The following is a 24,154-nucleotide window of genomic DNA, read 5'->3' on the forward strand; positions in this document are numbered from 1 at the left end:
GATTTCACTTTTTTAAAGAAATTCAATGTTTGGAGTTGGGAAAGGACATACCTACAAACAGCAACCTCCTTAGCTTGTGTCCAATTTTAGATGACAACAAAGTGTTACGTGTAGGAGGAAGACTGAAAAATGCGCAACTATCAGAAAATGAAAAACACCCAATCTTATTACCTTCAAAACACAATCTGACAGAAATCATAATTAGACACTTTCATGTCAAATATCTGCATGCAGCACCGGAACTTCTTCTATCTTTAATTAGACAGCAATTCTGGATCATAGCTGCTAGATCTGCTATAAGAAAAGTAGTACGATCTTGTATCACGTGTTGCAAACTTAGAGCTAAAACTGCAAGTCAAATAATGGCTGATTTACCGGAATCTAGAGTAACACAATCGCGACCATTTCATCGAACTGGAATAGATTTTTCTGGACCGTTCATGATTAAACATTGTGCAGGACGTGGACAAAAATCATTTAAATATTATGTATGCTTATTTGTTTGTTTTATAATCAAGGCAGTACATCTTGAAGTGGTAGAAGATTTGTCAACAAAGGCATTTTTAAGTGCATTGAAACGATTTATTGCAAGAAGAGGGAAACCATTCGAGATTTATAGTGACTGCGGTACTAACTTTAAAGGTGCAGACAAAGAAATCAGAAAATGTTTTTTGCAATATAAGCAAAATCAAGAAATTCACAAATTTTTGTCTTTAGAGGAAATAAAATGGATATTCAACCCGCCATCATCTCCCCATTTTGGTGGACTATGGGAATCGGCAGTAAAGTCAATGAAATTACATCTAAAAAGGACTGTTGGTGATACTGTGCTGACCTATCCGGAATTTCAGACCTTGATAGCGCAGGTTGAGGCTTGTCTCAACTCTAAACCATTGTGTCCAACATCGGCTGATCCAAATGATTTAACTGCATTAACACCTGGTCATTTCCTAATAGGAACGTCTTTAACTGCCATACCTGAACCAGACCTAAATTATAGTTCCTTCAATCACATTGACAGATGGCATGTGAGACAGTTTATTTTTCAGCACTTCTGGAAAAGATGGAGTCGAGAATACCTGTCTCAGCTTCAACAAAGACCTAAATGGCAAAAAAGTCAAAACAATTTAGAAGTCAATGACTTAGTCCTCATCAAAGAAGACAACCTTCCGCCTCTTAAATGGAGGTTAGGGAGAATAATTGCTGTTCATCCGGGCTCAGATCAAAGAGTCAGAGTTGCTAGTATTAAAACTGGTCATGGTGTCATAAAACGACCAGTCGTGAAATTGTGTCCTCTTCCTATTCAGACTAAAAACTATGAACTGCTTCGCATATAATATTTTGTATTATTTTTCTTATGTTTATCTTTATTACAGACTAAGAAGTTTCAAAATGCTCCAATTGTTGAAATCCCCTGGAATTTCAACGAGGGCCAGGATGTTTATGTGAGTATCGTTTGCTTCATTTTATTGTTGCAAACAGCGTAAATTTCTTTTGTTTTTCTTCCTTTAGATTTGAACTTTATGTGAGGCAACAAGATAATTGATTGATAGAATTGTGTTTGTGACAGCCATGTAGAATGGCTCGCTTATTTTGTATCAATTATTTCACATCGCTGACATATTATTTATAATTAGTGTAAGAAATAAAAGTGTAGGAATACAGTCCATTTGTTGATTGATTATTGTTTGTGAAACATATTAAGTAAAGAACAATACCAATATTGAATCTTTCTACTTTTCTATGCAAAAATTGAACCCTAATCAGTCAAATACCTTCTATTCTGTTCCAAGAACCTTTTGCCATCTTTCTGATAACTTCATGATTTCGCACTTATAGAACTTCTGGTCTTTATCAGCAAAAAACTCAACCAAATGCAATTTGAGATCATTGCTATAGCTGAATTTTTTTCAATTTGAGAAGTTTTGTAAAAATTGAAATAAAAGATAAACCAATGGCACAAGGTCACTTCCCAACCAAGATCCAATAATTTTGTACATGTTGCTAAAGGTGTGCGAGGCCTTGCACTGTCATGATGAAACACAAATTCTTTGCAATTTGCCAAGTCTGGTCTCTGTGATTGCCTCCTGCAATTTCTTAAGTTCATGGCAGTACACATCTGAGTTGATAATTCGGTTTCTTGGAAGTAGCTGAAAGCACACAACACCTTTGTAATCCCACCAAACTGACAGCATGATCTTTTTCTAATGCAATTTAGGTTTGGATATGATTTGTGCTGTTTCATCATGCTTAAATCATGATCTTATTCTATTAATGTTATTGCAGACAATCAATCTATTTTCTATCACCAGTGATAATTAATTTCAAAAAAGGGTCAACTATATTATATTTGAAATGCATAATGCAAATACTGAATCGTTGTGTTTAAAGAATTTGGTACTTTTCCGTTTCGCCGACGCAACCGATACCAAATGAAATATCCTCACTGGTAACCTTTACCTTTTACATTTTCAAAACAAGACGTAGCCATTTCTTATCAGATCGTTTTCTTTTCAATACTGGCAAACAATTACAAAGAATTTTTACCAGATAGTTCAATTTTATGCCCTAAGGCCATTTGCGGGCGGTAATTAGGTCAATTAGGATGCAATCACACTGCTCACCCAAAGGCGAAAATATAGAAAAGGCACAAAGTCAAGGGTTAAATTCATCAATTCTAATGAGAATGCACTAGTGAAGTAAAGCACTGTGGTTTTAATTTCTGAGTAAGCTATTCGTATGAATTAAAATAATTCTTGCATTTAAACATGTATTCCAAATTAAGATTAAACTTGAAATTAATGTAGATAATTACTGAGAGAATTACATTTTTGTAGCGTAGTTTGCGTATGATGAGATCACTTGAGGTGACGTGATACGAACCGTCGAATCAGGATGTTGTACGATGAAAGCACAGTAAATTCTTAAATTAATGTCTTTTTAAAAATTTATTCTTTATTTATTGGCTTTTTTACAAAATTTTAGACGACATTAAAATGTTTATACCTTCAAAATAAAAAATTTTTAGAACTAACATTTGTCAACACTTATGTGTATATTGTGTGTTTTCGCCAATAAAGTGTACTTGGCAAGATATGCACCGGCGAAACAGAAGAGTACTAAGAATTTCTATCAATTCATGCGGAATCCTAATATCGAGCTTCCTAATGAGTACAAGACATCTTATATCATTTTCAACTGCTGTGTGTGATGGTCAGCCAGAATGTTCGCCATCTTCAAGTAAAAAATCTCCAGAACAAAATTTAAACGAGTTCTGACACATGCATTCTATTAAGCAATAAACAAAATAAACCATAAACTTCACATATCTCTTTGTCAGGCTCAACCACTTTCTTGCTTTTATGGGAAAAAAAAAAATAAAATACTCCAAAAGTGTTTATTTTTGCACCCATGTTAAAATTGACTGTACACTATTAGTTGTAAACAAAAATATATAGAATTTGTTTCTATAACAACCTGAAAGTGTCAAAAGAAAAAAAAATTAAAATTATTACTACTTTCAGAATTATAGTGCGACTAACTCAACCACAAACTACCCCTGTATACTACATTATGGAACATTAAACACATGACTATTAGAAATTCAAGTGATCAGAATCTTTACTGATTCGAAATTCAAATATTCAGTTTTAACACTTAAAATTACCAATTTTTTCTCTATCCTCACACTATCAGAATGACAGAGACAACCACACATTAAGAAATTTTGAACTTTTGCATAAAGTTTTGCATAATGATAGAGAACAAACATGGGAAAGAGAAACAATAGTACAAAAACATTAATGAATTAAATTTTATATATAAACTATAAAATACTAAATTATAAAATACAAAGACTTATTAAATACTGTTTCAAAAACTAATCACATTATTTTATATAATAAAATAAGAAGCTACTCACCAAAATAAGAGGAAGATTTCTGAGAAGGTTCCAATGCTACTGAAGAATTTTTTACAACCTGGCAAGCTATTTTACCATCAGATTGCACTGTTACAGTTTGGCTATTTTTGGAATGAGCAACTGATTGACCTTCTGATGCAATAATAAAGTTCCTAACAGGTGCCTGCTTTAAAGCTACTGATTTACCTTCCACAACAGGAAAGCTCTTTTCCCCAAGAGTCAAACTAGTTTCCTCAGTAACTTTTCTAAATGGATTAATCTTAGTTGATTCTGGTAATACTGTTGGTGTCACAGCCTGGCTTACAACAGTTTTACGATCAGTGGTTTTTGGAAAACTTGGACGAATTCGAATGGTAGCAATGGTATCAGATGCAAGTTTTACATTTTGATTCCCACGATTTTGGTTGGATACTTTGCCTTCAACAGGCCTGTTTGTACTTAATTTGTTACATGTTTTGGGATCTGCTACCATTTGAACAATATGCCTTTGTTGAGCATTAGTAGTTTTATGTTCATTAACACCAGAAAAACTTGAATTCTGATTCCAGTTCTGATTATTAAATATTTTAGTTTCTGCAGATGAAGTATTTACTGAAATTCTGCTTTGATTTGGAGCTACTTTTCCCTCATTTAAAAGCTGGTGACACTGACCAATACGACCTTGACTAGGTTGCCCTTTGGATTCTGTTGGTATTTGATTAACCCTAACTGGAGCTTTATTTTCAGGCAGCAAACCTGCATTCTGACTATTTCTAGAAACCAGAGGCTTAGTTTCAGGCAGAACAGAAACAACCTGACGACTGCCTTGACTTTTAGTTTCAGGCAGAACTGCAATAGTTTGAGTTACACGATTGGCATTCCCTTGAGGTTTCTTTTCAGACGGGGTAGAAACATTTGGATTACACCATGTTTGTGCACTGAAGGATTTTACTTCACTGACTACTTGATTATTAGCTCTTTGAGGTACAAGTGTTTTATTTTCATGATAAGACTGACTTGTAGACACAACAGATGGAGAACTTGAAGCTCTGGTTTCCACAGCAGAATTTGGTATTGACCTTGCATGAGTAGCAGCAGTCTTGTTTTCTACTGGAATTGATCTAGGCGAAACCTTGGATTTATCCATTATAACTACATTTGGTTTGGATCTGGTTTCTTTGGCCACCTAAATAAAAATACTTTTATGCTCATTAAAGTTATACAAAAAAATTCATAACTATTAACTTGCACAGCAAAAAAGTAAACTTCTGAAGCGTAAAGGAATTTACTCTTTTTTATTATGGCACCTATTATTTAAATGGTACCAACTATCTACTTCGTTAAAAAAACTACAACAAAGCAGCAACCTAAATCAATCTTCACAAATTGTTGCCAAATGGCCAGCAGTCCTAACCACGATCAAAAAAAGCTCTGAGTTGCCACTCTGGCATTGTGCCTTAATAGAACTCTTGGTGCTGTCTAAATAACTGAGGCCGTAATAATAAAAAAGTACTGGGAATTATTCTTAAGATGTATTACCTCTATAAGTCATCAAATGGTTAATATGTCCCTCTAGTTACTATGTCACCTTTTTCATAATTTTTAAAACTACCATTTTATTTTATTTACAATTATTATAATTTTTATAGTGTTTCTTATTTTTTAACTACTTCTACGACTTGATTTTCAAATGCAGAAGAATACCCAAATTATTTTTAGTTGGTTGATTGAAGTACAGTTGAAGACTGGTGTTTTAATAATTCCCACCATGCCTCCTAAACGCAGGATACATGCAAACACATTCTGCTGTTTTTGGTACTTTCATACATAAATCACACAGATGTATATCATATTTAAATCATACAGATGTATATCATATTTAAATCATACAGATGTATATCATGATTAATTAAAAAGGCATTTCTGCAATATACTTTGGATATCCATTAGATGATCAAGTTAAAGTTTTATTACCTTTTGTGACAGGAATAATAATATTAAAATTATTATTCTAATAATATACTATTATTAGAAGATTTGTCAGAAGAAGCATCAAGATAACAATTAAGGTTGCATCACATCCTAAAAATTGAACTTTCTGTTTTCATGGCATCGTCCCTCTAGTAACTTTGGTGAAATTAAAGAAAAAAAGGAAGTTGACTTTCATGAATTTTGCAGCTAATCTATATTTGCTAACCACTATTCCATAATATACAAAATCATGCCTACATCAGACCTTGCCAAATATATTCACTGTTGAATGCTATTCCAGATATACCAAAAGTAATGTCTGATAGCTTGCAGAAAGACAAAATGATGTCCACAACTACATGCATTGCCAAAACTGCTTTATGGAAACATGCAACTACCAGCTATAAATTTAAGCAGAATTAACCTTTTATCTTTTTGATTCGTAATTGTACTATGTACTGGACATCTTGTACATTAATATTATTATTCATGTCACAGAAGGTAATAAAAATGGAAAATGTTAACAGGGTTTTTGATTTCAAAAAGAAAAAAGGTATTTGAGAAAACTAAATTATTGTTTTTCACAATTAAAAAATGTTTAACACCTGAAATTAGTCCTCACTGTTTTTATTGAGCAAAAGATAGAAATTTTGTTCTTGCTGAAACAAAAACTTATGTTCTTTTATGTCTCATTTTGTCACGTATCTGCTCAGTCTAGAAGTTTAGTAAATGACAGGTAGATTTTTATGTCAAACGGCATGGGTTAAAATGAGAAGTAAAATCATAATCAGCATGACTGGTAACAGAAGAGTGGCTATTATTAGTGCTGCCACTTGCCTAGAGAGAAACCTGCTAATCAGAACACACCTGAAAGCCTGATGTAGGAACAGTTGGCAAGTTTTGAAAGTTAGTTGTGCTCTATATGTCTGACGCAGTTAGTATCAGTTTCCTGAGTTTGTGTAACCCAGTTAATATACTTTAATGTTCCAATAAACTACTAAAGCACCAGAGGTGATAAGTTGTTTTGTATTATTTTAAGTCTGACTAACTGCAAAGAAAACATTAATTTTTACATTTTTCTGCTTATCTTGTAACCATGGTAAGGACTAATGAAAGGCAATAACTAGCTTTAACATGCAGCAATAACATTTAAGGGCAAGCAGTCAGTTAAGTAGTTAGATACCCTTAGTAATTAAAGATTGACAAGGCAACTATTAAATTTTATTTTTTTATATTTTAATAGTGCTTTCACTATTAAAATCACAATCTAACACTCTTTCACAGTTTAAAACACAGTTCATTTATGACACTGATTCTTAAACAATATTAGAATAATTACACATTAAAAGCTATAAAACATTTATATTTTGCAGCAACAACACTCAACAACTTATTTATGCATCTTTTTTATTTGAAGCCTTCCCAGACATTTTGGCTAATTTACATTAATTTCCTTCTCTTTAACCATCTCTTCTAACAATTAAAAATTTATTTCAATATGCAAGCCAGTGTTTCTACTAATTTCACATGTTTTATCTAACTTGTCGATCTCTTGATAATGTATCTAATGATGTTTTATCTGGTAGAAGTTAAACAGTCCAAAGCCCCTGACAGAAGTGAAGCAAATTATCGTTATGTATGAAAGTAACTATACAGTCAGATAAAGGTTTAATAAGTCTCTTATTTAAAAAGAATTTAGAACATAAAGGCAGGTTCTTATGCTAGCTGAATTCACTACAGCTCGTGGTGATGTAATTAAACAGGAACAGTCAAATTCAAACTAAAAATGTCGACTAGAAGTCAAACACTACACAATTTAATTTTAATCTAAATGGGCTAAGTAACCCTATCACCGTAACCAATTTAAATGTTGGCAGCGATAATGAAAAGATGAATAATTACAAATTATCACAGCTGGCAGGAACTAATGCAACATGCAAGTGGAGGCCGGGAACACCGTCTTACAATCCAAAAAGCTAAGTTTAAAAACTATCTAAATTATTTGCATTCTGGTGGGGAGAAGGAAAGGGGAAGTTATTGTAAATGCTAAAATTATAGAGAACTGGTTAATTTACATAAAATTAATTGTACATATCTTTCAAGAATAATTTTCTTTCTCTTTATGTATCAGTTTCTTTCTTTAAAATGTTTCCTCCTCATTTTATAATTTTTGGATTTAATTAAAGATTTCTGTTAGTCTGAAAAACTAAATGCATTTAAAATGTATAGAAAAAGCAGCTAATTTTATTTATTTAGTAACATGAACATTCAGAAAAAAATAAGAAGTTATACATGGTATGGGGTGGTTACACAGCCAGTGTGGCAGAATTTTTAGAATTTAGTGACACACACAGCGCAACATCTAGAAATGGCAAAACTTTTAGAATTTAAGACAGGCACTGGGAGCAGAATTTAGGAAGGCAACCAGGCAACATAACTTAGGATCCACAGGGAGATAACATCAAGTGGGAATATTTCTAGTGCGAGCCCTATGTATGATCATTGAGACATATAAGATGAATCTTTTAAATTGTCGGTTTTTAATTTCTTTACTACTACAAAAATTCCTTTCTACAAATGCCTGTCCATGTGATAAGATCAGAAATATTTTTGATATTTTTAACATTTGTGCCTAGTGAAAAGGAGAGAAAATAAATGGAAGATAAACATGTTCAATAAATGACTTCTGGTATCAGAAGTAATACATTGAAATATTATGTTTTCATTGTTCAATACTATGAAGACATTTTTCATTTTGTCACATTTTTCTGGAATCTTCTAGAATCGTAGGTCCATAAATTTTGCCTTCAAAGCCTTCTAAACTTTCCAAGTTGCAATGTCTAAAATTCTAAAGAAAAGTTAACCCTACCAATTCTGCAGCAGCAAAAGGTCCGAAATGTTTTGGGGTAAAAATAAATAAATAATAATAATAATAAAAAAATCTGAAAGCTTTCGAATTTTATATTACGCCCAAAGGAGTGGTGGGTTTTTTTTTTTTTTTTTTTAATGTTTTGTGTATTACCTTTATTTATTAAATATCATGTTCTTCGCATTTTGTGATATTGCTATTGAATTGAATTTTATGGTTAAATAAAATTCAATTCAATAGCAATATCACAAAATACTTAAGATGAGCATACCTTTAGGATTTCTAATACACAGTCTCGCATGCTGGAGACAAAAATGTTTTTTTCGTACTGTGTTTCCTGTTTGTTAGTGAAAAATTCATTTAAGTTTTACAAAATATGAAATGCATAATAAAAATAAATTCCAAATTTGGGCTTACAGATGCCCATATTCAGGTGAGGGACTATGTTATTCAAAATTTGATGGCTCCAGGTACCATTGTTTTTTCAGTCACAGATACATGCATACATTTATGCACATTCTTCATTATTTAATTCCTTTGAATATAATGCAAGGCTCTAATATTTGGTGGCATAAATTTGAAAAGTGAAACGCTGTTTTAGAGTGGATAACACAAAATGCCAAAATGAAATTAATAGCCCTTCTGGGCTTTTTAAAAAAAAAAAAAAAATGAGAGAGAAAAAGTGTAAAATCAATTTTCAAGAAAACTGATAAAAACTCTTACCATGAAAAAATTAAAAAGAAGACATTTTTAATTAATTAAATAGCTTTTTTGTTTTTGCTAAGAATTGTTTTGTTGCTTTCATAAAGTATGCTTTATAGCATTTGTTACCTTGTTTATATTTCAGATAAAAAATATTGTATATTAAATCACTAAATGTAAAAAAGCAATGTCACTTTATAACATTATGGTGAAAATAAAAATATTTTATTTTAATGCTATTTCTTAAATATAATTTCAATATACTACCATTATTTTAATGAAATCTATCAATGTTATAATGTTAAAAAGAATCGTCGAAAATTCTCAGATCTCCAAATTAAAAACTTTCTATAGAAACTGATCTTAAAATCGCCAAATTTAGAATCATTTAAATAAAAGAATTCACATCCCCAAAAGCGAAAAGTTGTTCAAGAGCTCTTCATTAGAAAAAATGAAATAATTTCGAAAAGCTTATGTTTCACTATAGTATCATATTGCATATATTATCATTGTTTTGATGAAGTTTATTAATATTATAATGTTCTAGAAAAAACAGAAAAATTCACAAATCCCGAAAATTAAAAATTTTCTATATAAATTGATTTTATAATCGCCAAAATGTTGATAAGTCGCCAAATTTAGAACCGTTTAATAAAAGAATTTACACCCACAAAAGAAAAATGTTGTTTAAGAGTTCTTCATTTTTAAAAAGAAATAATTTCAAAATGCATATCTTTTATTTCTTGCCCAGAAACTGGAATACAAAACCGTTTATATTAGAAATAGGAGCATATTATAACCCACTCAAAAGATAACTATATTTGTCAGTGAATCACCGAAAACATTCCTCCAAAATGATTATTCACACTCAAAATGGCAGTTGCAAAAACAGATAGAAATTTCAGATGCTTAAAATCAAGGACCTTTTGCGATTTTAGGTGAAATTCAGGACTTTTAATGACCAAAAATTGATTACAGAAAACCTAAGAACTTTTAAGGGCTCTTAAGAACCATACAATTAGTCACAGTCATCTGGTTACTAAATGACCATTGCTCAGGATGATTGCAAAGATGTGAGATTGGACAAAAATGATTTTAACCCGTTCATAACCAGCATCCCATATACGGCATGCAAAGACTCCTACCAAGCCCAGCATCACATCTACGCAAAGAGCTCCAATCGATCTCCACAGCCCAGTGTCACCTATACGTAACTTTAAAATGGAATGGTTTATTTGAATTTTTAAAAGCCATTAGATGAAGCTAAACGGTATCTGTTTTCACATGAGTTGATTCATATGGCATTTGACCTTCATGTACTGGCATTAATTTCTGTTCTATGCTTCTGGTTTTGATAGATTTATTGGTATAAACAAGCTGGGAATCACTGCTCTTTATAAGTGCACCTGTGAATTAAAGGGGCACAGACATTTTTGTTTATTTCGTTAGGAATTTTTTTTCCTTGCTTTTGTTCCTTCCTTATTCCGTTATTAGAATGTGGGTAAGTGCATCCAGCTCCTTGTTTTCACTTATGTTATTTGCTTTTTTTGTTAGAAAGGTGCATTCAGCTGACTATCGCAGGTGTAACGTCGCCAAACTTCCGTGATAGAGAAACTCAAGACCAGTTCTTTTTTCCATTTATTTTGAAACTTTACATAAGCTTGCTTGGTTAATTAAAAAGTAACATTACAACATTATTACAGAAGGGGAAAGACCATCAGCTTTCTCAACACGTAATGCGCCTTACTCAATCGCATTTATCATTTATGCTAACTACCCATGAAAGAGCCAACGCTTTTGCTTTTCTTACTGAAGAAGAGAAGTGGTCATTATACAGTACAAAGTCTCTAATCCGGACGTTCATAATCCGGACCTCAAAGCTACAAACGTTTTGCGCATGCACATAATACCTTTATGCATTTGCATATGTGTTTACGCATGCGCATTTAATGTATAACGGACGGTATAAGCTAAGCTAAAATTATCTAATTATCTATTTCAGTTAATGTTGCAGATTGCACTGTTCCTTAATTTTCTAATTGGATCCGGCTTATTATTTTTTGCAGACTGTTAGAACAATTTTATAAAAATTAAGATTGAACTTTCGATTATGTCAAAAAGAGTTTCCAATTCAAGAGCTGCCAAAGGATCTAAAAAGTGAAAACATGTTTCGATGTCCATTAAACAAAAAGTGGAATTGCTGCAAAAAATGGATAAAGGCCTATTCGTCTCAAAATTATGCAAGAAGTATGGCATTGGAAAGTTCATTATATATAACACAAGAAAAAGGAACTTTTTGAATTTTTTGTGGAAGCATCTTAAACAACTTACATTGAAAGAAATGTTTAATAAAGTAAATAAATAAATATTAAGCTTTTTTTTTTTTTTTTTGTAAATTTTGATACCCTTTAGATCATAATTGCTCTTTATTTCATAAATTACGGTTTCACATTTTTAATTGTATAATTTCTGCATGCCATCTTACCAGATTTAAACTGATGATCTATAATCCGAAAAAACCCCTAATCAGGAATCGGTGAAGTCCCGACGTGTCCAGATTACAGACTTTGTACTGTATATAACGACCCAGGCATTACATTATGGTATATAATGTATTTACTTTACATATAATATAATTATATATAATGTATATATTGACGTGATCAGTAACGGACATCCCACCAATGGGGGTCTTTCCTTGATCACTTTCCGATCATCATGGCGGACACTGTTTTTCGATTTAGAAAAACAGAAAGTTTTCTAATATAAACCTGATGTTGCACAGGGTTTGAAGATGAAATATTTTTGGGCGTCTTTTGAAGAAGTTTTGGGACATGTGTTGGGGTTATATTCAGTTTCATTCTGTTAGCCATGGCTAAGAGACCTTACTTAAAAATTTGTCCAAAATCACCAGACACTCCACCTTTCTAACTGGAAGACATTTTCCAAAAATTTACGGTGACGGAAAAGGTAATATAGGTAGAAGAAGATGCGTTGTGTGCGCTAAAAACAAGGAAAAGCGAAAGCAAACAACGTATTTTCAGTGCGAAATATGCAATATAGGACTTGTGTCGATCCTTGTTTTGAATTATTTCACACACAGCAGAATTTTTAAACTGGAATTTAATTACCTACAGGTAATTCTTGTTTAGTTTAGTTTTTTTATTATTATTATTATTTATTTCATATTTGTAAATTTTTTTTCATGTTTATAGTATTTACTTCTGTGTGTAAAGTTATGATTTTAGTATTTTGCCTGTTTAATTTATTTCTATTAATGTGATATTTTTTATATTAATAGTATTAATACTTATTAATAGTATTAATTATTAATAGTATTAATACTTTTATATTAATAATATTAATACTTGTTTTTAATGTGTATTAAATACACATTAAAAACAAGTACACTAAATAAGCAAATTCAAAAATTGAAGTCATAATATCAAAATGCTGATTTTATACAATTTTTGGGGGGGGTTAAAATTATGCTTAACTGCTGAAAATGCGCGGGCTGGTGGCGACGATCCATTGTCCGGTCCCCTAACTGCGCTTCGTTCTCACAGCGCTGGTCCTTAAGGGGTTAAAAAAAAGAGAGAGAGACCCTCAAATATAAGACCCCACCTAAAAATTTAGGATAAATTAAAGATACAAAAATGTAAGTGAATATTTGAGGAGATTATGCTCTGATTAGAATGACAAGCAAGTTACATAATTAAATTCAAAATCTTATTAATGATACAGAAAGGAAAATTAGGAAAAATTAAAGACACATTATTACCTATCTGTATTCAGGTATTCCAGTAACCAGCATAAACATATGGAGGTTGCTAAACTAGAATAAGAGTATTATCCAGTTTGCTATAAATAACAGTTATTATCCAGTTTATATATATGCTAACTACCCATGTGATTTATTTAGCAAGTGAACAGTTTCATTGTTCTACATAATATGATAGTTAAACTTCTTTCTATCATTCTGGAATTTAATTTAAAAAAATACCTGTTGGCCTTAGGATTTTTCTCTTACATCCACTATGCGTATCTGTTTATTTTTGTGTTATTTATCAGGACAGAAATTCACAACCAACAACATCAAAATGCTTTATTTTACTGATTTTTAAAAGTACACAAGTAGTTAAAAAATATATACAGTCAAAAGTCGTTAATCCGGACACCCATAATCCGGAATGTCTATAATCCGGACCTCAAAGCTACAAACTTTCTGCGCAAGCATCAAGCGCACAGACGTTCACGCTTGCACGTAATACTTTTACACAAGCGCATATGTGTGTGCGCATGTGCATAATACGTTTACGCATGCGCGTTTAATGTATAACGGACGGCATAAGCTAAGCTAAAATTATCTATTTCAGTTAATGTTGCAGATTGCATTGTTCCTTAATCTTCTAACTGGATTCGGCTTATTATTTTTTGCAGACTGTTAGAACAATTTTATAAAAGTAAGCTTGAACTTTCAATTATGTCAAATAGAATTTCCAATATATATTTACTAATATGTGAAGGATCTACAAAGCGAAAGTATGTTTCGATGTCCATCAAACAAAATGTGGAATTGCTGCAAAAAATGGATAAAGGCATATCCTTTGTTTCTCTAACCATTCCGAAATCTGTTTATCAATTTTGTTGACTTTAGTTTTCCACATACAAATTTTGATCAGAGGTCAATCGGCGGTAAGCTAATGTGGTTGCCGCTGATGTCAAGATGAGCGGGTTGGCTGAGTATTATATATATATACGCCGGTATCGGTGAACGTCTTGTTCTCTTGTGTTATTATGAGTTAGCATAATGCTAGTTTGCTTTCAATCAAATGATTTTAAATGTAAAGGTTACAGTGTTAGCTCTTTTATTTTAATTTACGGAATAAAGCATGAATTTTATTTAGATTAGTCTTAGCTTTATTTAAGGGAAGCAAAATATGCTTTGCCTTTATCACCACTGCTAACAGGGCTATGGGCCTAGTGCCAACAGCCAATCGGTCATCCAGTTCAACTCAGCATTGAAGGAATGTAGGTGAAGAGGGCCGTTATCCACGAAAAGAAGCTGACCTGTCTTAGAAGTTTGTTCAAGTCATTGTGCTCACACATAATTGAAGATGTCATTACTACCTGAAGGTTTTGAGCTATTAAACCATGACAACTGAGATCGATGGAAAGTCGACATGAAAATGCTGTTACTGGATAGAAATTGTTGGAGCTTCATAGAGGACAAAGAAGAAGAATTAGATAAAAGTGCAACAAGGCGTGAAAAGCAGGAGTTCACACTGAGAAAGAACAGAGCCTTCACTACATTAGATAATGGAATTAAAACTGAGTTCAGGCAGCTGATACAAGAATGTTCAAGTGGTAAAGAAGCATGGGAAGTTCTACAGAAGCAATTCATACTCAAAACAAGAGCAAGGATGATTCAGTTACTGGATGAATTTTTTAGTATTAGATATATATACACCAAATGAAGAAATAGGATTATTCATCGCGAGGATAAGAATGACTGTGAAGAAGTTGGTTGAAGCTTGTCACAACTTGGCAGATCTTTTTAAAGGATTCCAGGCAATAAGGAGATTACCCCAGGAATACTCCGGCACTGTACAGTTGATCTATAGGTGGAAGGACGAAGATTTTACGCTGGAAAGAATTGCTGAAGAATTGGTAAGGGAAGAAAGCCGACTTCGCCAGGTAAATGCCGATTTAGAAGACAGCAAGGTAAGCGTGTTTAATACTATTAGTTTAAACACGGGGAAAGATAGAGTTGAAAATAAAACTAAATCTAAGAAAAAGATGGGGAATATGAGAATAGGATCTTGTTTCAGATGTCATAAATTTGGGCACTTAATCGCTCAATGTAAAGAAAATGTAAGTAAAAATCAGAAGTTTAAAATAGACGATAAAAATGGACACTTTAAAGATAAAGAATTAATGTTAGTAGAAAATTATGTAACAACTACAGATAAAGGAGGTAACAACTATAAAGGAGGTAACGTTCTACAACTTTAAGAATTATCATAAGCAAATGGAAAGACTGACGAATAGAAAATTAATAAGTATATGCACCAATAACGGTGGGGAATTCTGTAACAGGCAATTCGAAGGGTACTTAGCCGAAAATGGAATTAGTGTTTAACGCACAAACGCGTACATCCCAGAAGAGAACGGTGTGTGTGAACGTTTTAACCGAACGGCATTAGATGCAGTTAAAGCTATGCTTAGTGATGGCAAAATGGGAAAAGAATGGTGGGCAGAAGCTCTTGGCTGTTTCGTACATACGTGGAACAGAGTATGTCATAAAAGCAACCGAACCCCTTATGAAATGTTCCTAAATAGAAAACCCAGTGTTGTTTATTTTAAAATATTTGGTTGTAAAGCCTCTGTTGGCATGCCAAAGCAGATTAGAAATAAATTACAAATAAGGTGCAAAGAAGGAATCATGGTAGGATATGCGAAGAAAACTAGGGGTTATATGATATGGCTGCCAGAACACAGATTAATAGAAACCTGTAATGTGAAGTTCGATGAAAAACTGTATGCAGCAAATGGCATCCTGGAACAGAAATCTAAACCTAAATTTAAAAGACTAGAGGAATCTGAGCTATTAGCAGAATCAGATGAAGAACAGGAAATTTCTAAAGAAATAAAGTTGTTAGATGACAAATCTACTCCGAAAGAAGTATCAGATTTAAACTGGCAAAGAAAAGCAGTTAAAAGGCCAGATGGAACACGTACAGACATATATTATTATGTAGAGGGAACAGACACCCGTTTTAGATCCTATAATGATATTGAAAAGTATTGTGAGGCAAGAAATACTAACTTTGAAAAGGATAAGTTCGATTTTAGTGGAAAAAAACGAATACTCGGGGAAAGTTAATTTTGTAGAACAGGAGACTAGCTCCGTGTCTGAAGAGGCAAATTCCGTAGAAATTGTTATCCCACAAAATTTTAAAGAAGCAAGAAAATCAGTAAATGCCGAAGAATGGGATAAGGCAATGAAAGAAGAAATTGACACAATGAAGTAAACAAAGGTTTGGGAATTAGTCGAAAAGCCAGAAAATAAAACTATGATAGGAAACAAATGGGTCTATATGCTAAAAAGAAATGAAAAGAATCAAGTGGTTAGATACAAAGCATGTTTAGTAGCACAAGGATTCAGGCAGAAAAGAGGTGAAAATTTTGATGACGTTTACAGTTCTGTAGTAAAATTTTTCAATCATAAGAATATTTTTTACTATCCTGGTATGTTTATATGGATGGACTAATTGTCAGTTAGATGTAAAGAACGCGTATTTATATGCAAACCTAAATGAGAAAATATATATGACCCAACCAGAGGGATTTATCGAAGAGGAAAATAAAGTGTGTTTATTACACAAGGCTATTTACGGTCTACATCAAAGCGGCCGTGAATGGTTTTGTGAATTTGAAAGTACTTTAGAAAATCTACGTTTTAAGAAAATACAATGGTGTAATTGTGTTTATACGAGTTCAAATGTAATTCTCTTGTTATATGTAGATGATATTGTGATTTTTAGTAAAGATCAATATAGTATAGATAAAATAATTTCACAGCTGAGTAAGTTTTTTTATCTTAAAGTATTAGGCAAAACTAAAATGTTACTTGGAATTGAATTCTTAGAGAATGAGAATGGGGTTTTTATACATCAGCAAAAATATATCGAAGAAATTTTTTAAAAATTTAAACATTTCCAGATACCAATAACTTCACTTCCCATAGCTAAAGGCACTATTCTTACAAAATTAGATTGTCCATCTACAAGTGCAGAAATTGCAGAAATGCATACATTACCCTTTAGAAATCTGTTAGGATGTTTAGTTTTTGTAGCTAACAGGACAAGGCCAGATATTACATATGCAGTGAATATCTTACCACAATTTCAGGAGAATCCTGGAATTAGGCATTGGGAAGCATTGTTGAAATTGCTTGGTTATCTCAATAGTACTAAATTATATAAGTTAAACTTATCGGAAATTAAACATATAAATTTATATTGTTATTCAGATGCTGATTATGCAAGTAATAGATATGACCACATGTCCATGGGAGGATTTATATTATATTTAGATGAAATACCGGTAATCTGGAAATCTGTTAAACAAAAATGTGTAAGTTTATCAACCATGGAAACGGAGTATATCGCCTTATCTGAAACAGCGAAGGAATTAATGTGGACGAAAAATGTCTTACAAGATGAAATTTTAAAGTTTAATTTAAGAGAGTGTAAACTATTTTGTGATAACAAGTCTGCTATTGATTTTTCTAGATTGCCAATAGAAAATCGCCGAACTAAGCACATAGACGTAAAATATCACTTTGTTAAAAGACTAGTAAATGATGGAGTGTTTGACCTTGAATTTATCACCAGTAAATTAAATACTGCCAACTTATTTACAAAAGCAGCAACTGCTGTTAATTTAAGAAAGTTTTGTTTAGATGTTTTCAGTGTTTAAAGACAATAAGTGTTTTCGTATAATAGAATTGAACTATGAACTTCTGTAATTCTGTGTAAGTTTTGTTTTTTGTCTTTGCATGAGAAAAAGAGGGCCGTTTGTTGGCTTTAGTTTTCCAGATGCAAATTTTGATCGGAGGTCAATTGGCGGTAAGCTAACGTGGTAGCCGCTGACGTCAAGATTGGCGGGTAGGCCGAGTATTATATATATGTACGCCGGTATCGGCGAATGTCTTGTTCTCTTGTGTTATTATGAGTTAGCATAATGCTAGTTTGCTTTCAATCAAGTGATTTTAAATGTAAAGGCTACAGTGTTAGCTCTTTTATTTTAATTTACGGAATAAAGCATGAATTTTATTTAGATTAGTCTTAGCTTTATTTAAGGGAAGCAAAATATGCTTTGCCTTTATCAACACTGCCAACAAATTTCACGCTGCTCTGGGGAGGAAAACGTCGCGGCGCGCAATGAACTGGAAGTTGATCTGTCAACACTATCCTTATCTTCAGGGCAGATGTTTTCATTTTTATTCAGCTTATAATTCCTTGCTAAATGTAGTATTTCTTCTCGATGTATTCGGTCTTTGATATGATTTAAATCAAATTTCTCGTCATTATAAATATCACGAGTACACATTAAATAGTTTTCTGATTGCAATTTTCTAATTTCGACTATGCATAATGTATGCTTTACGCATGCACGCGTTGAAAGAAATGTTTAATAAAGTAAACAAATAAATATTGATTTTTTTTTTTTTTTTTTTTTTTTTTTTTTTTTTTTGTAAATTTTGATACCCTTTAGATTATAATTGCTCTTTATTTCATAAATTACGGTTTCATATTTTTAATTTTATAATTTCTGCATGCCATTTTACCAGATTTAAACTGATGATCTATAATCTGGAAAAATCGATAATCCGGAATCGCCGAAGTTCCGTCGAGTCCGGATTAAAGACTTTTGACTATATATATTTCAGTTTCGTTACATTTTTATGTCTCTCGTTTTGATTATTACAAATACTTTTAATATTCATGACACCATCTGGCAGCAGACTGTGAAAATTGCTAACATTTGGGCATCCTGACTAAACAAATGTCCACAACTGTCCTTTATTTTTGTTGTTGCAGTAGTACTTCTTCATCTTATTCTTCATCTCCTTCATCTTCTGCTTCTCAAAAAAATTATGAGGTAAAGATTTTAAGTACTCTTTCTTTACTCTCAGCTTCAGTAATTTGACTTTTTCTTGGCATTCGATGTTCTATTTCTCGGTGCTTTGTTTCCAAATAAGATGACATTTTCAGGGGCTTATCTTCACTCATCGTGTGGGCTGAATATACAAATTCTTCTGGCTGCCTAATTCTTCTTTCACTTGCAAATTCCTCTGATTTCCTTTCTGGTAAATTTTTTTTCATCTATAGAGTTTAAACATGCTTTATCAGAAGACCTTTTATAATATTCTCCTTTCATATCTGAATTGTTTCTGCACATCCCTTACAAACGGTAGCCTTCTCTTGTTACAAAATTTCCTTCAGGCATGTATGGCACATTATCTTCAACTTGGTCATATTCAAGACCATAACCAGATTCCCAACCAGTGCTGTCTGTTAGATCATTTCAGTTTGGAAATCGCTTTCACTTTATAGTTAGTATTTTTCTATGCAAGGGTTTTGGACAATCATCTTTGCTTCTAATATGAAAGTGTTTATCATAGTCCACATCCCAAAAGTATGTCTTACCAACATTGCAGCAGTGTAAACCTTTGTTTTTGTTACATTTGCTTCGAACATATTTTTGATTAGTATAATCAGCTTCATATTTTGTCGCAGGATAGATTACTTGTTTTTCCATTTTTACTTTCACAAAATTTGCACTGCTATTTATTATTTTCTTTGTTTTATCTGCTTGTAATTTAATACAGGAATTTTCTTCAGTGCAATCCAACCCAGTAAATGGACAATCTTTTGCATAGCCGATATGCAAGGCATCACCGATTCTAGCACATGCAATATGTGGCAAATCTAAAAATGTTCATCTAACCAATAAGTCAACTAACTGGCTGAGCGGAATGTGGCACAATTAATACTGGAATATCTTTTGCCACTACACCATCAAATTTTTAATTAAAAAAAAAATGGCGCAAAAAACTTTTTATTGGACAGTTTTGAATTTCGAAACCAAATAGTCCCTTTCTGCAAGATGAAATATTTATTCCCAGGCCTTTCGCATCTGATTCTTTAAGCAGACAATGACACTCCCGTGTCAATCACTGAAGATGCAATATAAGAATTGTTAATTAAAGAATTCCTCAAGTATATATCAGCTGCTAAGGAAGAGTCATAAAGACCATGCAGGTTTAATGTAGCTTCTTTTTTATTCTTAGGACAATATTTCCTTGAATGGCCTTTCAATCCACCAATTTTGCAGGGATAGGGACAATATTTTGAAATATGACCAAAGAGATTGCATTAAAAACATTTGGGATCACCCTGATCATTACGAGTAGAAGTATTAAATAGTTTTTGTTTTTCATTATATTTAAGCATAGATGAACTGTCTTTTTCACAATATTTATAGTTTCTCACCATGTCTCTGTTTTGGAATCTATTGGGATTACTAGATTTCATTACTCCCAGAGTATTTTTAGAATCATCCCAAGGCCATAACTTAGAACTGCTTTTACTCTCATTGTTTATTTTTAGTCCTGATTGAACGCTTCCATAGTCATCTAATTTTCCAGCTAGTTCATTCACATTTACATATTTAGGCCATGAATCAATAAAATTTTCCCTCATAGAATTCAGAAACTGTCTTTTCAGTTGATGTGTTATAATTAATTCTTTTAAAGAATCAAAATCATTTATTTTTAATCCTGCTAACCATTCGTTAAAATAGTTATGAGTTTTGAAAACAAAACCTGTCCATGTATTTCTTTAATCCCTAATACGATTAACAAATTTCTGGCAAATTTTTCTGAGCTTAACATAATAATACGTTTTAATAATAACAAATATATACTCCTTAGCGTGTTCTTTAGATTCTATGGTGATCAGTTGTGTGATCTCAAGAGTAAAAGTCCTAATAAATGAAACCCACCTGTTTGGCTTGACGTTCAAATATTATTAGGAATGAAGATATATCTCGATCCTTTAAATTGAATTTTTGCATAAGATACATTTTTGGTTTTCTCGAGTGGTTATATTATTTCTCACTGATGTTTCGGACATTTATTTATTTTCGTTTAAAAGTTTTAGTTTTTGTAATTCAAATTTCTTGAAACTCTAATTTTGCTTGTTTTTCTAATCTTTCATATTCTTCTTTCTTAAGTCTTTCCTCGATAATCCTTTCGAAAACTTGTTTTACAAATAGTTCGTCATAATTTTTACTATTAGTGATGATGTTTTTAATCACAATCACAATCACAATGGCATCTGGTAGGACCGTTTCCTCAATTTCTGTCGCAAATTCAATTAGATTGCTTTAGCATCCTTTGCCAAGAAAAGGCAGCTTTAAATTACCTTTTTATTTACATTTAATTGTTGTATACTTATTATTGATATGTTTAATAACTTTAGACAGAGTTAAAAAAATTTTACTTTTTCTTTTTTGCACCAGACTCTTAATGGCATTCAGTCACAATAGATCGACATCAATAATCCCACCTCTGAAATTGCTGGCCTTAGGATTTTTCTCTTACATCCACTATGTGCATCTTTTTGTTTTTGCATTATTTATCAAGACAGAAATTCACAACCAACAACATCAGAATACTTTTTTCTACTGATTTTTAAAAGTACACGAGTAGTTAACATCATCTTTTGCGATGGTTAAGTTTTTACAGCTCTCGTTTTGATTATTACAAATGCTTTTAATATTCATGAAGACATCTGGAGGTAGACTATGGAAATTGCTAACATACCCAATTACAAATTTACATGACCAAATACATAATTACCAAATTTCAGAACAAAAATATAGCCTCCTTCCCAAAGAAGGTCTTATTTTTAAGCAAACCTAATATATAAAATGTAGACATAGAACAAAAAAACACTAAATGTTACCAATAGAAGCAAAGCAATTTATAGTTTTACGAATTCTTTTACAAATTTATGTTTAAAAGAAAAATATCAGGGAAAAAAATTGTTTTAAGATTTACACATACGCGATGTTCAGACAGCAAAACCACTTTCAGGTCAAATATAACAAATTTTACAATACAATATAATTTTTAGTAATAAAAATTACAGCTAACATAATTTTAAAAATTACAGCAATTCACAAAAAGTGAACAGTTGAAAAGTGCACAACAGCGTTTTCAATGTATGCATTTATTAAGTGTTCATGTTGAAACTACTCTATATTCAAAATTAGAATCTTATATGTTAAAAAAAAAAACCAAAAAGCAATTATCCAGAAATAAAAATAAGAAATTTCTCTCTCTAAAACACAAATTTACATAGCTGATCAACAACAATCGACCGACGAGTTCTGAATTCACATGACAACATCTAAGTTTTCTATAAATATATATCTTTTTCTTAAAAAACTTTGCTTTTATGCGTACTTTTTAAAATTGCTCATTCATCTCTTTTCTTCAAAATTAAGTTAACACTTTTTGGAAACAAAAGCAATCTACAGATTACTTTTATAAAATCACCTTTCCCTTAATATTTTGCTGTCAAAAGCCTAAATTCTTAAATCTGAGCTTTCAGTGATTAGTTTATAGCCCAAAGGGATTATTGCTGCATCATGATTGAGCTACTCGAAAGTGAAAATTAAGCAATTTTCAAACAAGAGGCAATTTTTGTCTTTTGCAAAAAGTGATAATCCCCCCCAACACACACAAGGGAAATTATATACTTGATTAGCTAAAATTAATTATAATCATTTATTTCACCTTAAATAAATGTTATCAGATAGTAAGTACCTTGAATGATATCGTATACGAAAATAAGACACTATCACAAATAGAATTCTAAATAATAAATAGAGTTTATTACCATCAATAACGTTCCATCAGATAGCTAATACCCAAATAACTCTGATTTATTTATTTATATATTTTTAGTCATTACTTACATTAAAGTAATGATGCAAAATATAAAAAGTACTATTTCCAAAAAATATGTTGATACTTCTCATTCAAATTCAAAATTTGAATGACAGGAATTACCTTTCTCCTTAATCTGGCATAGAAATTGAATATCACACTACCGTCTCCTTATTAAAAACATGTCTTAATCAAAAATCAAAACAATATATGTTTGTTTTAGCTTCTTTTTTTACTCCTAAAAGAAGATTATTGCCATGGAATTTGAAATTAAAAAAATCTTAAGGCTTCATGAAACACATTTTAGGTCGAATTTTTAATTATACATACTCAGAATACAGTTTCAGTAAAAAAACTTAAAATACATATAGAAAATACTTACTGAACTGGCAAAAGATCGTGAAGAACTAGAATCTCCACTAACAATAGAAATTGACAGCCCTTGTTTCTGTAAGAAGAATAATGACTAAAAAAGAAATTCCTAATTAACCACAAATTCTACAGACAATTTTTGCTTTGGCAAAAGTAAATAAGGTGATTGATTAACCAGAAATTTAAAATAGCCTCTCAAGAATAAGAATATATCATCATGCATGATATTAACTCACATAACATTCTTTTCTAACAATAAAAGTCAATGATAAATTGGCTGACTTCAAAAATATTTCGTTAACAAAAACTGAAATTTTACATTTGCAGAAATTTATGTAATACATGTTCACTCTTTTTAGATACTTCTACTAAAATTAATATTAGGAGATAATATAATTAATATTTCTTTAGTAAAAAATTATACAGTCAAAAGTCTTTAATCCGGACTCATCGGGACTTCGGCGATTCTGGATTATTGGATTTTCCGGATTATAGATCATCAGTTTAAATCTGGTAAGATGGCATGGAGCAATTATAAAATTAAAAATATGAAACAGTAACTTATGAAATAAAGAGCAACTATGATCTAAAGAATATCAAAATTTACAAAAAAAAAAAAAAAAAAAAAAAAAAAGCTTAATATTTATTTGTTTACTTTATTAAACATTTCTTTCAACGTGCGCATGCGCAAAGCATACATTTCGCATAGTCGAAATTAGAAAATTGCAACCAGAAGACTATTTGATGTGTATTCATGATATTTATAATGATGAGGAATTTGATTTAAATCATATCAAAGACGGAGTAAATC

At 31.6% G+C, this 24,154-nt stretch overlaps 1 protein-coding gene across 3 annotated transcripts in view; it reads right to left on the reverse strand.

Moving 5' to 3' along the window:
• The window catches only part of LOC118197251 (uncharacterized), a 205,292-nt gene that overhangs the window by 165,941 nt on the left and 15,197 nt on the right, over positions 1-24,154 (reverse strand). For all 3 annotated transcript variants that reach the window (XM_085820489.1, XM_085820500.1, XM_085820494.1), the window contains exons 3-4: positions 23,354-23,419; positions 3,923-5,087 (exon numbers count right to left, since the gene is read on the reverse strand). In XM_085820489.1, the coding sequence (XP_085676615.1) occupies positions 3,923-5,087; positions 23,354-23,419 (1,231 nt within the window). The remainder of the gene's footprint in view (positions 1-3,922; positions 5,088-23,353; positions 23,420-24,154) is intronic.

The sequence above is a fragment of the Stegodyphus dumicola genome, chromosome 1 (genome assembly GCF_044657685.1).
Source record: "Stegodyphus dumicola isolate Sdum_Otavi_A_Nest chromosome 1, ASM4465768v1".
Lineage (NCBI taxonomy): Eukaryota > Metazoa > Arthropoda > Arachnida > Araneae > Eresidae > Stegodyphus > Stegodyphus dumicola.